The following is a 17,135-nucleotide window of genomic DNA, read 5'->3' on the forward strand; positions in this document are numbered from 1 at the left end:
TAAAGAACTTAAAATAAGAACAATCTTTAAAAAAAAAATAAACAATAAACATTTCATCCTCATAAGCTTACATTTATAAGATAGCAGAGGACTGACTAAACATTAATTGGTTTCCCCAAATGATTGGCAAAAACAAAATCATGGAATTTTCAAATCAATAGCCAATGTCATCAAAGATTGCATACATGCGGCTGTAACCATATGTCTAGTAGGTATAGCTGGCAGCAGGTTTAGCAGATGGAAAGGATAGTCATTTTCTTACAGAGTGTAACTTCCCTCCCCCCCCCCCCCCCCCCCCCCCCCAGCTCTATCTCCCTCCCCTGTTACACAAAACAAACAAGACATATATTGACCTTGCAGCTCATCCAAGAAAAATAATCTGTAACAGCATGAAGCTAATACAGAAGAGAGAACTGGGTTCTACTGGTCTGGGAAATGCGTGAGGGTGAAGCAATGAGGGAAGAGAAGGAAACTGAGGGTCTCAGGTATTTTTAATATATATATATATATATATATATATATATATATATATATATATATATATATATATATATATATATATATATATATATATATATTTATTGCTTTTTTCGTTTAATACTAATAAATAGTCCAATAATATACAATGTAAACAATGATTAATCCAATAATACAATGATAATCACCTATTATCACCAATAATCTCTTTGTAAACTTCCGATCGTATATATAATAATATGTACATATACAAATTAAAGTCCTAAATCTAAACTAATTACATTATTTACCAAGAACAAAAATTAGCAAGATACGCGGCAATCTTGACTTTCAATTAGCGCATTTGTCCATCTCTCAAAGGGCGTGTTTCCCCTTGGAATGTCGTATAAAACCTATAATATAATATTAAATTAAATGATACATAAACATTATTAGATTTTATAAATAGTAAATATATAATATTATAATTTAAGAACGTAATAAATACTTACGGTGTAAATGTTTTCGACTCCAACCTCTTTCACGGATTGTAACATATCGTCCATGTAATTGAGAATATAGTAGCCGCAATCAATGGTATTATCAGCTTGTCGAAAGCACTAAGAGAAAATAGATGTTAGTGCCAAAAAAGCTTAAAAACCCATAAAATCGCAACTTAGCATGTAATTTCTAGCATATTACTATTATTTTCAATTCTAAACACTTCAACGCAATAATATATACCAAATAGTGTTGTGTGCCAAGTTTCGTGCAAAACAAACCAAGTTTGAGCTACTTTATGCGTCAAAGTAAAAAAAAAAGTTTAAAAACCCATAAAATCGAAGTGTTATGTACCTTTACTGTTGTCCATTTCGAAAATGTGGCTCTGGATATAGATTCTATTTCTCCACGCACTTTCTTCATTGTGCTGAAACGCATGGGAAAAGTATAACTATAACTATAACTATATATATATATATATGTGTGTGTGTGTATGTGTGTGTGTGTGTGTGTGTGGGTGTGTGTGTGTGTGTGGGTGTGTGTATGAAGCCCGCAATATCAGTCATGCACCCGATGTCCAGCAGGAGTATTCACGGATGCGGAGGTAGTCGTAGATGAGGGCGTGGCTGGACTTTGATTGGGGTATAAACCCGCATCCACCCACTCTTTTAGAACCTCATCGTAAGTTTTTGGGCCCAAGCGATGGTAAAACTTCCTTTTGCTTGCTGATTTAGAAGCTTCACCACGTTTTTCCTAATTAATCAATAGAAATCAAATGTCATATATTAGTTTAATGATTGAATCAAAAGAAGTAAATTCAAATCAAAAGCTATAATATAATATGGAATACTTATAACTTCAATGGAAGTTGTTCTTTTGGCAACAAAAGCCTCCCATTCCTTCTTTGATATGTGACCTCATATTTCGTAAGGATCTTCGAAGGTGCTTGCTCTCCTCCTTCGTTTCCCGTTTTGACCTTTTTGGTCGTACGGGCACGCTTCTTCGTGATCCAGCCAGTTACTAGCTTGAATTTGAAATCTCTGAATCTTTCAACAACAGCTGAAAGAAACACATTCACCTTCTCCTGATCGCTCTCGATGTGAAAAAGATTCTACAAAAAACAATCATATTTATTAGTGTCAATTAAATTAATTTTAAAATGAAACTAAATGAATAAAAATAGTAAAGTTGCTTACCACAGTATCATCCCATAGAAAGTTCTTCAAACCCTCTGGAACCTCGTTCCATACGTACAATATGGAAATCTTGTGGATACATAGTCCCACTTGTTTTCCATATTGCCTACGCCATTTTCCGCAGGGTTAACCCAATACATTGTATTTCAAATGCATGGGTTCTGTGACTTTGAGGTTTTTCGTAGGACCTCGCCCTTTTCTTTTCTTAGTGGTAGTGGGAGCATCCGTTGGTGGGGGCATCTTCAGTGTCATAATCATTTTTAAGTGGTGGAGCGTCTTCAACCATACGCTCGTATTTAACAATTTGGTGCTCTTCAGTGTCATACCTATGATGCTCATTATCCGAGGTCTCAATCTCGGGAACAATTTTGTCTCTAAATAGATGCATTGTATATCAGTACCTGAAAGAGTATGAATAAAAATATTTTGGAACATAGGAACGTAAGTTCAATTCTAAAAAAATAGTGTTGTGCGTTAAAGTGCCAAAAAAGCTTTAAAAACCTTAAAATCGCAACTTACCAAGTAATATTAAGAATATGACTATGATTTACAATTCTAATACGTTCAACACAATGATATATACCAAATAGTGTTGTGTGCAAAATTTCATGCAAAAGAAACCAAGTTTGAGCTACTTTATGCGCGAAAGTGCCAAAAAAGCTTTAAAAAAACCTTAAAATCGCAACTTACCAAGTAATATTAAGAATACGACTATGATTTACAATTCTAACCACTTCAACACAATAATATATACCAAATAGTGTTGTGTGCAAAGTTTCATGCCAAACAAACCAAGTTTGGGCTACTATATGCGCGAAAGTGCCAAAAGTACTTTAAAAACCTTAAAATTCATACCTTGTGAATCACTTAATTCAAATGTATTCCTTCCGTGTGATCTACACGCATATAAACAATATCTACATCATCTTGATCCACTGATTTCGGATTGATAAAGAGCGGGGAGTCTTCAAAAGCTTCATATTCTTCCTCATCCTCAACATCACATATACTAAGGATGCTTCTTTTTCCTGGTACAACAATAGACCATTTTTTATCAGACGGGTCTACAATGTAGAATACTTTCTTGGCTTGTGTGGCTAGTATGAATGGCTCCTCCCTATCACGCAAACGAGCTAAGTCTACAAGAGTGAATCCACAAGGGTTGTCATTTTTTATGCATTGTCGATTATTATCTACCCACTTACATTTGAAAAGACCAATAGTGAAAGTAGAGTAGTCAAGCGCTCATATTTCATGTACCCGCCCGTAGTATACCAATTTAGCATCAACCGGCGCTTGATCCTTGGCACTCGCGTAAAATGTAGATGATGCCAAAATAGAAACCCCACTATTATGTAGATAAGATGACTTCTTATCTTGACCCTCAGTCCAAAATGTGAAGTCATTGACATCGTAACCCTTATATTTGTTGAAATCATCACGAGAACCAAAGGCTAACCACTTAACAATTTCTGATACACCCTTGAGTTCTTCACTTATTACTCGATTATGAAACCAATAAATAAAAGTGTTGTTATGCAACTGCATTAATCCCCTATCCCCTTTACAAGGATATTTTGCGCGCAATATATCTAAATGCTCACTCAAAAAAGGATGGACGTCAGGAATATGATGCAACACATACAAATGTGCTTGTAGAAGACTGTCTCGAGAAGGTGTGATCGATTTGGAGCCAATTGTTCCTTTTTCCTCAAGCTTTCCTTCATGTCGAGAGGAGGGAAGTCCAATAGGCTTTGCCATGGCTAAATACTCGGCTATAAAGTTACTAATCTCATCGCTCACAGTGCCTTGAATCATACTCCCCTCGGGTTGTGCTGGATTCCTCACCTTGTTTTGTAAAACACCCATGAGTCTTTCAAAAAGATAACACCACCTTAAAAAAACTGGACCGAAAAGCTTGATCTCACGAACGAGATGGGCAATAAGATGAACTATTATGTCAAAGAAAGAAGGTGGAAAATACATCTCAAACTTGCATAAAGTTACGATCACGTCGACTTGAAGAACATCAAGTTTAAACGGATTAAGAACTTTACTACAAAGACTCACAAAATGTCCGCTTCTCTGCTTTGGACAATGTGTAACAAGCTGGAGGCAAATAAACTTTGTCATTACTCATCTTCTTCTTACCACCCTTTCCCTTGTTACTGCCACCAACTTCATCAACTCTATTTCTTTTCTTACTCACCTTAACATGTGCCCACACTCCGGACGAAGACCCTTACATTCAAACCAATCTCGCACGGCCCTAACGTCCTTTGTCTTACCCGGAATGTTCATGAGAGTCCCGAGTATGGCATCGCATACATTTTTCTCTATATGCATAACGTCAAGACAATGTCTAACCTGTAGATCTCTCCAATATGGAAGCTTCCAAAAGATTGATTCTTTTTTCCATAATTGGTCTTCACCCCCTTACACTTGCCCTGTTTTACCAAATACAGTCTCAACTCCCTTAATCTATTCATAAACCTCATAACCGGTCAACGGTCGACGAGCTACACAGTCCTCAACCTCCCCGTTGAACATCTTCTTCTTCTTACGATATTGGTGATCTCGTGGGAGGAACTTTTGATGGTGCATGAATATGTGTTTGCATTTAGGAATCCACGTGGATTCCATGTCATCGATACATATTGGGCATGCTTTCTTCGCTTTGTTCTTATATCACGATAAGTTGTCATATGCCGGAAAATCATTAACGGTGCATAAAAGCATTGCACGCAAGGTGAACTCCTCATTAGCATATGCATCAAACACAGAAACGCCTTCATCCCACATCTTTCTCAAATCCTCAACGAGAGGTGCAAGATATGCATCTATGTCATTGCCAGGTTGTTTAGGACCCGAGATAAGAAGCGAAAGCATAATGCACTTACGCTTCATACACAACCAAGGTGGAAAATTATAGATCACTAACAGTACCGGCCAAGTACTATGTTGAGAATTAAGATTGCCGAATGGTTTCATTCCATCTGTACACAGTCCGAGCCTTAAATTACGAACCTCAACTCCAAAAGTCTTATGCAACCTATCAATACTCTTCCACTTTGGAGAATTAGATGGATGTGTGAGCAAGTGACCTTTCTTCACCCTATCTGCATGCCACCTCAAATTTAACGCATCTTTCTTTATAGAAAACAAGCGCTTGAATCTAGGTATTATTGGAAGATACCACAATACCTTAGCCGGGGGCCCTTTAGCATTCCGAGCCCCTTTACACTTGTAGCGCGATAACCCACACCTAGGACACTCTTCTAAGTTCACGTTTTCATTCCGATACAATACACAATCATTCGGACACGCATGAATCTTCTGGTACTCTAAGCCGAAAGGACACATGAGCTTTTTGGCATAATATGTTGACTTTGGAAGTTCATTTCCCTCAGGAAGCATCTCACCTAACGCTTCTAATAACATTGTGAAACTAGCGTCACTCCAATTGAACTTTGACTTAATGTTGAAAATTGTCAACACTGCTGTTAGTTTGGTGAACTTTGTACATCCAGGGTACAAAGGCTTTTGAGATGCCTCTGTCAACAAGTCAAAAACACGAGGACATTTTCCTAACTCATCCTCGACTCCCTCCATCATCTTATCAACACGATCCACATCCTCATCGACATTCTCTTCATCTGTCTCATACCCATCAACATGATCTACTACATCCTTATTGACATCGACCACATTATTGACGTCCTCAACAACACTTTTCTCTTTGTAAATTCCCTCCTTACTATGCCAAACCCAAACATGATATTGAGGCCTAAACCCACGTCGAAGTATGTGCTCCCTAGGATATTAACACTATCTACCTTTGATACATTGCCACAAGTGACACATGGGCAATAAAAACCAAGTCCCCCCCGTCATAACTTGATGTTCAACCACAATACTACAAAATTCTAATACGCCATCAATAAATTCTGACGATTCAATGCTTCTATAAATCCAACAAACGATCTTTTGTCTTCCTAATTAGTGTGATTAATTAATTCAAAACAAAATTAATACACAACTTGTAACGTATATACTTAAACCAAATTAACCCTATTTAACCCCTATATAACCTAATATTATTTAAAGTAATCAAATTCTTTATATTTAAACTACAAAACATATATAACCAAAATAAAACACCATTTTCTTCAATCAAAACACATAAATCAAAATAATAAGAAACTAATAATATACAACTACATACATAAGTAAATTATTCACATTCAAATATACAACTACACATATACATAAGTAAATTACTCACATTCAAATATTCAAGTACATACATAAGTAAATTATTCATATTCAAATATAAAATACATACCTTGGTAATGAGATATGATAATTTTGTTTCTACAATAAGATTACGTAACCTAAAATGTAAAACAAAATCAAAATTAGTATAAAAAACAAGACTAAATCTATTCTTGAAGAACTTAAACAAAGATTGAAAATTTTATACCTTGAAGAAGAACAAGCTTAGCCCTAATGTCGTGGCTTTTTGAAGGAAAAACAACAATGGTAGGTTGAATAACTTAAAAATAAATGGAGAAGGAAATTCGTGCAATGGGTGGTTATACTAATTTACTTATGTATAACACAGTAAATTAACATGAACGAAATTGAAGAACACAGTAGAGATTTTTGAAGAGAAGAACATAGTAGCTGTAGTCGTGGGTTGTTTTTGAAGAACTTGAAAAACTTGAAGAGATTTTTGCAGAGATTCTCATGGGTTTTTGCAGAGATTTTTGAGAACTTGAAGAAGAAGACAGTGGATAGTCGTGGGTTTTAGGAATACAAAAGTTTATATGAGGGTTTAACCAAATGAACGTTAAAACGCAAGTTTTTAATTTTTTGGGAAGGATTATTTGCTGCGGGCAGGACAAAAACCGCAGCATATGATGTGAAAATAGCTTATATGCTGCGGGCAAGCCTAAAACCGCAGCATTTGAGTGTTTATTTTTTTCCTAATTCTTTTTCCTAATTCTTTTTCCTATTTATTGCTGCGTATGTAAAAAACCGCAGCAAATGATTAGCAGTAGATACGTTTTTTTCCACTAGTGTACACCTACGCCTATATGTACCTATGCTTTGTCTATTTATCTGACCTTTATGATTGCTTTTATATTTCTTTTTGTAATGTATGTTATTAGTCTTAATTTTATCTTGTCTTGCCTTATCATTCTCTTATCTTGTCATGCTTTGCTTTGCTGGTATCTCTCGAGCCAGGAGACTATTTGGTTGTATTATCTTTTATGGGTATGATTTGCCGTCTTTTATCTTTTTTCAAATTCTAATCATATTTTCCCTGAGTCAAATACTCTAGATATGATGATGATGATAATGAAAATGTTAAAAAAATAATTAAAATTGTTCATCACACGGATATTATATTGACAATTTATTAACTCTTAAGTTCATGTAATATTATATGTTATGTTGAATTCAAAAAATTTTCTACATTAATTTTATTTCTCTTGTTCTCCGTGTGCATAAATTCTTAGACTTTAAATCATTGTTAATTTAGTTGAGAACTTGAGAAAATAAAAAGACCACTAAACTTGAATTGAATTTCCTATTATATATATTTTTTTGGTCTAATTGCATGTGTTGGATTAATATTATTCAAAATATATATTTTTTACACTAGCTAGCTTGTTATTTTTACCTATTTCTTTTTTATGAGATAATAACCAACACGTGACAATGAGAGTTGTGAGTGCAAATTTTATCTATCCGCACCTGTACTCTGGTCGTTATATTTGGACTGTTACATGTGGTCTAAAATATGTTCTATAAGTAGAAATTATTCTAAAGTGCACGCATTTTGGAACTGAATAAAATTTAGTCTAAATAGTAAATTAAATTGGAGTAATTTTATAGTTTTAGTATTTAATCTGGTTTATGTATGGACTAAATAGTCTGGCTCGTTTGTTTTTTAAAATTTAGGTCTTTGATTTGATCCCAGTTTTTGTATTTTTCGGACCAGTACAAACCGCAAATAATACTACAATTCAAAATCGTAGTTTTTCTAAAATAAAGTAATAGGTCATCACCTAGATATTTCGAGATGTAGTTATTTTCCTTAGTAATATATACTTGAATGATATCGATGCAATCAACTAATTACAAATAATAAAATTTGGTGATTGTAGGTGCGAAATATTTGTATAAACATACATATTATTATGAAAAAAATATAAAAATAAAGAACCGTAGACCAGACTAGATCAGACTGTTGTACAACGGTTTGGTCCGACCCGATTAAGAAAATTTTCAGACCAGAATTTTGATTTGGTTTGATTTTAGTGTCAGACCAGATCAAAGCAAACTGTATACACCTCTAATTGCGGATAATCTTACGTTCGTTATTTTTATTTATTCTTCTATAAAAAAACCTTTATTTTTGGAAAAATTCAATATTAATATCTAATCTGAAACTCCTTTTATTGACCAAATTCGAACAAAATCGGAAATGAACCTGCATAAATTAAATGACCTAGCCTAAAATAATCTGACTCGAAAGAAGCGTCATTTTTAACTTTCGAATTAACCAAATTATTCGATTTTCATGGAAACAAATTATATTTTTTGATTATTAAATAAGCTGGAGAATTATATGAAAAACAAATTTAAAATCTTATCCAATAAAATAATATTTGCTTGAACTAACATAAATACCATAATAAAACTACTCGTAATTAAGAAGGATAACAAATTGATAAGAACGTAGGAAAGACATGATGTCACATTAACATTTAAGCTACGTCAAGAAACCTCGTATGGACTACTGACTTGGTTCATAATACTGATATTATTATTATACTACTTCTTCCGTTCTGATATTGTTGCTATATTTGTATGGCCACGGGAATTAAGAAAAGTGATTGACCTACACTGTAGCTGATTGTTTACTTTATAGAGTATAATATTTTATTATTGTTAATTGAAAAAGAAAAAGGAAAAATAGGTTATTAGGTTACTTTATAGTATAGTATTTTATTATAGAATATAGAGTATAGAGTAGGATAAAAATAAGGGTAGGTAGAACTTTAAATAATTGTTTTATTACTAAAAACGAAAATGTAACAAGTAATATAAAATTGCCATATTGTGAAACGAAGGAAGTATTTGTTGAACTTAACAAATTTTCAAAATTCTATATAAATAATCTCAGTCAAGAACGAATCTAGGAAAACGTAGTCCAACATAGGAGTATTTATAATATTCCTTAATTCAGTCTTGCTAACTTTGTACATTATTTTTATTTTAATTTGTCTTATTAGTTTTATATTTTTTTTAATTAGTTACTTTTTGATTTTATTTGTAAATTTATTATCTTTCTTAAATTTAACTATTTATTTTTATCATTTATTATTTTTTTATGTAATTCACTAAATTTCTCCTTTCACTAAATTTTATCATATTGCAATAAATATAAAATAAAAAGGACAGAAAAAGTAATTAATCGACAAACATAAGATATTTATGAAATCAATCCAATTTAGACTTTGCAATACAATAGGTTCGTTTCAATCAATTTGTTGTATTTCATTGTTTATTCTTCAGCTCAAATTAATTGCTATACATTTTGTTTTCAAAATGTTTAAGTATTTGGCACGATTGAAAATATAAAAAACATATTTTACAAATAGGCACCGACACAAATTAAACAAATTTTACTTGATTATAATTTTTCTTACATAAAAAATAAAACAATATCTATTCACGTATAGTACTCTCTCTATCTCTCTCAATTTGTTACATTTTCTCTTTAGGTTGTTCCGCTCGTTTTGTTCAATTTCTATTTCTGAGCATGCAACATCACTCTTATTTTCTATATATTTTTTTTGAAATAATCCAAATTCTTAATCTTTGAGCCATTTATAAATAGGATAAATGGTTTAAATGAAGAAGTAATTTCAATGTATGTCTAGCAACTAACTCAAGTAGAAATAATATTTCAAAAATAGTCCCATTATTATTGTTCCATAAAAATTTGATGGAGAATTGAAAAAAGATGAAACAAAAATTGATTATTGTAGAGTGGTAAGAGAACTGGTGTAGATAAAAAAAAATAAGAATATAATTTATATATTTAGATAAAACTTAAAAAAAATACAAGATAAGATAAAAATTAAAATTAGATAAATTTAATTAAACGGAGTTTTTTTTAAAAAAGCGTTCAAAGCTTTTCACGACAAAAGGAGTAACTAGCAAATTCCTAGGAAGTACATTCGATTCTAAATATAAATGAACGCAAACTTTGAATCGCCCTTTAAATTACTCCCAATTCTCAAGAGCAATAAACAAAAAACTAATATTGACTCTTATTTAATCAATTAGTCCTATTTAGTTTTTTTACAGATTGAGACAATATTTTAACCCGTTATATCTCTAATTGTTTTTTATTAAAAATTATAAAAAATTGATATTAATCATCCTTATATTGAGACGAATGAAACAAAATCCTACTTGACTATATTTTAACATATAGATTAAGAATAAAATACAAATTAAAAGAGATAGGAGTAAATGAATAGTAACAAAAAATAAATGGGACTAATGGATTGAATTTGAGTGAGTACACTTCCTATAGTAAATATAATACTCCATTTGTTTAAGTGAATTTGTCTTATTTGGTTTGGACACGTTTGCCAAGATATTAAAGCCTTAATATATATAACTGTGGATAAATAAAAATTAAAAAAATTGATATTAAATATTCTTGCGTTGAGATGAAACAAATCACACTTGACTATGTATTATCTTATGGATTAAGAATAAAGTGATCAGTTAATAATGTTGAAAAATCAAACTGAATGGAGGAAGTACTTTTCTTTAAGTACCAACATCTAAACTGAAGTTAGGTTCCTGTTGGTCATCCTGTCAATATAATAAAATTGTTGATATCATATTTTAACTCCTAAAGATTTTCGATTCCCTCACCTAATAGTGTTGTTAATGGTGACTCAAACTAGTAAGCATTATTAAAGAAAATAATTATGGGTCAAAGAGGAAGTCCGCGGGGCACGGAGAAGCTGCTGCCTCAGTCCACGGGGCGCGGAGTGCGTTCTTTCTCCATTTCGCGGCTCGCGAAATGGTGATTTCTTTTCACGGGAGGTGTCTTTTGGGACGGTTACTTTGTGTTTATTATGTAATAACTTCCTTTTATTGGCATTAGTATATAAACTCCCATTTTAGGATTAATGTATGATAATTCACAAATTGAGAGAGATCACAAAAGAGCCATTAGTTTGTGAGTGTGATTGAGATTCATCTTGTAAATTCTTTACGATCATAGTGAAAATATTTGATCTCGGTGCCGGTGGACATAGCTATCACATTGATAGTGAACCATGTTAAATCTCTTGTGTCATTTTCTTATTGTTTGCATTGAATTTCTTATTGTTTTATTATTGTTTATCGAACTTGCTTCCGCTGTCACACAACAAATAGCCTCACTGTAATAATAATATAATAATAATATGAAAATTTTTAGCCATCTTCTTTTGATGGGTTATGTACTCTTTTCAATTCAGTGTTTATGTTTTATTTTATTTTCGCATGTTCGAAAATACGCTAATTTAATTTATAATATCTCTAATTATATGTACTTAAAAATTATAAAATTGATATTAATGACTTTCATATTAAGAGAATCAAACAAAATTCACTTAACTATATTTAAACTTATAGATTAAAAATTAAATATAAATTAAAAATGAAATATAAATAGTATCTAAAAAACAAATGAGACATAACTCTAAATTGGAGGGATTAGCTGGGGCCTGGGAGTACTATTTTTCCTATTTTAACAAGATGTATATGCAAATTTTGAAATCTATAGTAGATTATAAAAACTATTTTAAACATTTCTAGTACATGTATCGAATATTGGATAATATTAATATTGAAAAAACATTACAAACAGCCTTATATCGATAATATAAATAATATTTTTTTCAATATAATATCCTGAGATTGATTAAGAATTAATATACTTCCTTTTTTACTTTTTCACGCAGTTCAATGCATTAATTTAATTTTTAATATTTTTCATTATGTATTATAAAATATTATAAAAATTTGATATTAATAATCTTTATATGAGACGAATCAAACAAGATTTCACTTGACTATGTTTTAACTTATAAATTATAAACTAATTACAAATTAAAAGTGATGAATAATAGTGTCATTTTTCTAATGTTGCAACTACTTTGGAACGGAACAAGTATAAAAATGATTCACTCCTACAATATTATTCACATTCTTTCTCTTTTGGTGTGTGGTATTGTTTTAGGTTGATATTTATATTCATATTTAGCATCATTCACATTTCAATCAAAGAAATCTCAAAGTCTTTGATAAAAGAATATAGAAAGTAAAATTAATCTATTATTGACTCAATCAATTTTATTTTTACATACTAATGTTAAACATGAATTATATATATATTGGTGAGTTTATCATTTACTTGATTACTTCTATAGCGAAGCCGAATAAATAATACCAAACCGAATAAAAAAATAGTGAAAAATAATAGAAGGAATAACATGGTCAATACTAGTTATTGTAAATAATATTATTATAATATGGTCAATACTAGTTATTGTAAATAATATTATTATAATATGGTCAATATTACTAGGTGCCGTTAAAAAAATGGATATTTTCGATTATATTACCCTTCTGATATAACCGTTTCGTTTATTTATGACCCCTATAGCGAATGATAAAAAGACCGCTAAAAATTTAAGGTGTAATGAATAAAATAATTTTCCTTTTGGTTTTTAATGTTGATATTTGAACTACTTTATATAAAAATAAAGACCAATAACTCATATTACTTAGAAAAAAATAAAAATTATATTCAAATTTAATTGAAATTAATATCAACTTTGTACATATACTACATTTTTATTTTGAGTAATATTTTATCACTTTTATAATTCTTATATGCACATTTTCTCTCACATTTAATCTTATCCAAGACAATTTGAATACCTATAACACCATTTGGGGTGATATGCGTGGAGCAATGGGATCGAGAGCATGGTAACATTTATTTATTGGATATTTATTTTATTTTAAAATAAAAATGTAAATTTTTTAAAAGGGTGTCAAAATCTTTTTGCGCAAAAAGTAAAAAGTCAAAAACATACAAACACATGTCCATATTATAAATAGGCATTCGATTGATATCTTGTAGAATACCAGTGATCACCTATTCTCCTATTAATTAAAAGAGAGAGTTTTTATTAAAAAGAATTTGAGTTAAATTAAACAAAGAAAGGAAAACAATGGCCAGCAATCAAAATCAAAATCAAAATCAAAATGGTATTGAAAACAATGATCAACGTTGGTCACTCCAAGGGACAAATGCCCTTGTTACTGGTGGTACCAAAGGAATTGGGTATTATTATTTTCTATTTCATATGCATTCTTTTTTTCATATTTCTGACGTATAATCTTTTTATCTCTTTAATTTTTCTTAAATAAGTGAAAAAATTTTCATACATTAAAATATAGGAAATAAAGTCCGATAAAGGAGTATTTTATGCTTATTATTTTATCAAATTTCTTATAAAAGATTGCCAACTAAGTTTATTTTAATTTGAGTGTTTAATTCTCTTTTGTATGTTAAATAGGAACTTTCTAAAATAGTGTGTTAAGAGTGAGGCTAATTAGTAAATACATTAAAGGATCGTTTAGTATAATACTTGCACATGTAATGGAATGATACTAGTTAAAGAATATGCTCCCTCCGTTTTTTTAAGTTCTTCCACCTTACTATAACAGGTAGTTTTATAAGTTCTCCCACTTTAAAATACTTTCTATTTTTAGAAAGTTTTATTTCACTTTTACCCCTTAAAACCCCACTTTTGTTTTAATATACCCCTTTTCTTTTATTTATAATTATTTACTCTCTCATACTTTTAATACAATCATTACTTCATATTACTATTTAATTAAAATGATACCCACTACAACCAAAGATTCTTTTTTTTAATATGTGTGAAAAACCCAAAATGAAAAAACTTAAAAGAACGGAGGGAGCAAATGATAGGGATACTATTTATTTGGTATCAGGATAATAGAGGAATAACTTATTTTGAAGCAAATGATAATTAATTTTATACAATTTAAAAAAGTAATAAATAAGGATAAACAATTACTCTGAAAGTAACGTAAATACTAATCATTATTTTCTTATTTTTTTAAACAAAACATTAACGTACCAAACAACCTGAATTTACACAAGATTTAACAATGCATAGACAATAATTAAGCATGCAATATTACAATCTAACAATCTTTATAATAAGCAATTCATTAACAAAGATGATTTTTTTTATTAAAAAACTTTAGAAGATTAGCACTAATTCTGGTCGTGAAATTTTTTTTTTCTTTTTGAAATTGTTATTTGAAAGTGACTTATTATAAATATAATATTACTATTAGTAGCAATCTTAAAACATATATAACTATCAGACAAAAATAAAAACCGACACTTTCTAATATTGCTGACCAAATAATGTACGTGTGCAGACATGCAATTGTAGAAGAACTAGCAAGACTAGGAAGTCGTGTTCATACGTGTGCTCGTAACCAAGATGAACTTGATGGATGTTTGCTTGATTGGAAAACTAAGGGTTTTATAGTGAGTGGTTCAATTTGCGACTGTACTTCTCGCCCCCAAAGAGATAGCTTAATGAAGACCGTCGATTCTATCTTTCATGGAAGATTGGATATACTTGTAAGTCCATCTATGTATCGTTCACTCGTTAATTTTACAATCAATTCTAAACTAATTAATTAACTTAAGATACCGAGATTTGAACATGTGTCCTCTTTATCTGATTTGGTATTAATAGTGTCAAGAAACCAATTTAATTAAATTAAAACTTAAGTTGATGGTTAAAAACTCATGATAATAAGCTAATATAAAGAAGTTCTTATGAGAATTTACTTTGTAAGTTAACCTAATGAACTCTAGATATGGTTGTGAACATAGTGTAAAAACTATTAGAGTATATAACATATCTCGGGGCTTCAATCATCAATTTAAGCTTTTTAGTTGAGATGGTTTTTTAATATGGTACCAGAAGCCAACATAATAAGAGGTCACGGGTTCGAATCTCAACCACCCCTCATTTAAAGTGGAATATTCAGCGCCTTTGCGTATCTTAGGGCTTTAACCATCAGCTTAAGTTTTTAGTTGAGTTGGTTCCTTGACATGACTGCATCATATTGCATTAGCCACGTTGTCAAGGTTTTCAAAACAAACAAACCGATATTTTTGTCAGGTTGGCTTCTGATACCACGTCATGTAACCAATTAACCAAAAATTTAAGCTGATAATTAAAGCCCTATTATAAATTTTTTATACTCTAACATACAAAAATTCTCATTAGATTATTTAATTTTCTACGTGGACCTAATGAACTGTAAATATGGTTGAGACTATAGATATTGATATTTGCTAAAACGATTCAAAGAAATATAGCATACTTTTATTAACAATATGAATATATAATTATGAATTATAGGTAAATAATATTGGTGGTTCGATCTACAAAGATACGTGTGATTACACAGAGGATGATTTCACACATGTAATGTCATACTGCTTTGAGTCGGCTTACCATCTTTCTCAACTTGCGTATCCAATGTTAAAGAAGTCAGAAGCAGGCAACATCATTTTCATTTCATCTATTGCGAGTTTCTTTGCTGTTAATGCTGGTTCCATTTATGGATCTGCAAAAGGTACTATAACCCTACTCTATATTAACTATGCCCTAATATATACCAATAAAAAAAACTCAGAATAGCCAATTAATACAGATATTAACATATAAACTTTTTATCTTGAGGTTCTTTAACCGAGGAATGGTTATAATAACTCAAATTATATTGCTTATATAATTAAAATATTTTCAGGAGCAATGAATCAACTAGCCAAAATTCTAGCATGTGAATGGGCCAAAGACAATATCAGGAGTAATGTTGTTGCTCCGGGCTTCATCAAGACTCCAATGGCTCAAGAGGTAATCATATATAATTTTTAGAGTATATAACATATCCTGGGACGTCAATTATTAGCTTAAGCTTTTGGTTGAATTGATTCCTTAACATGATATTCAGCACTTAGTGCTCATCCACTTCTAGCCCAATGGGCTCTCGTGTGAAGGAGCGTGTTAGAGTATATAACATATCATAAGGCTTCAATCATTAGCTTAAACTTTTGATTGAGTTGGTTTCTTGACAATAGTTCTAATATAATTATCTTAATATACTATTTCAAATACAGATAAATTAGAAAGAATGTAATTTTATCTTGAAAAAGCATTCTGATAAATTGATGGATTAATAGGTCTATGTAATTATTAATATTTAAAATTTTAATATCTATTTAGTTATAAATCTCGTGTTGATAATTTTTTCAAATAAAATAATTTGACAGTTTTTCACAAACAAGAAGTTTGTTGAGGGTATCGAAGCTCGAACAGCACTTGGACGTGTAGGAGAGTCCCAAGAGGTGTCATCAATAGTGGCATTTCTTTGCATGCCGGCATCTTCTTATATAACCGGCCAAACTATTTTTGTTGATGGAGGAATGAGTGTTTATGGTTTCTTGCCAAGTTTTTCCAATGAAGAAGTCTAGTATAAAAAATATATATTTTCTTTATCTCTTTGAGTTTGCCTCATTTAACTTAAAAAAACTCTAATAAAAAATAATTAGAAAGGGCAAATTCAAAGGAATGGAATAGTAGTTGTTTCATTTATTTGTAAACTTTTAATTGAAGTTAATTTCATTTGTGCAAAATAAGAGATCTTTTCTTGTAAAGAAAGGATTTTTGTATTCAATATTATATTGATTGTCTTTCTAGTCTTAAAGAATTATAATTTATAATGATTTTTAAATGGAAGAATTGTAATAATATAATCCTTGTG

The 17,135-nt window shown here is 30.7% G+C and overlaps 1 protein-coding gene across 1 annotated transcript; it reads left to right on the forward strand.

Moving 5' to 3' along the window:
* The first annotated feature begins 13,480 nt into the window (after window positions 1-13,480).
* On the forward strand, window positions 13,481-16,845 carry LOC130802510 (tropinone reductase homolog At5g06060-like). Its single transcript, XM_057666525.1, has 5 exons — window positions 13,481-13,593; window positions 14,730-14,937; window positions 15,731-15,947; window positions 16,122-16,228; window positions 16,645-16,845. The coding sequence occupies exons 1-5, from the start codon at window positions 13,481-13,483 to the stop codon at window positions 16,843-16,845; spliced, it is 846 nt and encodes a 281-aa protein (XP_057522508.1).
* Window positions 16,846-17,135: the final 290 nt, after the last annotated feature.

Source organism: Amaranthus tricolor, chromosome 16 (genome assembly GCF_026212465.1).
Source record: "Amaranthus tricolor cultivar Red isolate AtriRed21 chromosome 16, ASM2621246v1, whole genome shotgun sequence".
Classification (NCBI taxonomy): domain Eukaryota; kingdom Viridiplantae; phylum Streptophyta; class Magnoliopsida; order Caryophyllales; family Amaranthaceae; genus Amaranthus; species Amaranthus tricolor.

Coding starts and splice junctions, on each gene's coding strand:
- LOC130802510 (XM_057666525.1), top strand. CDS start 13,481: ATGGCCAGCAATCAAAATCAAAATCAAAATCAAAATGGTATTGAAAAC. Junction 13,594..14,729: donor GGTGGTACCAAAGGAATTGG/GTATTATTATTT, acceptor GTACGTGTGCAG/ACATGCAATTGTAGAAGAAC. Junction 16,229..16,644: donor AGACTCCAATGGCTCAAGAG/GTAATCATATAT, acceptor ATAATTTGACAG/TTTTTCACAAACAAGAAGTT.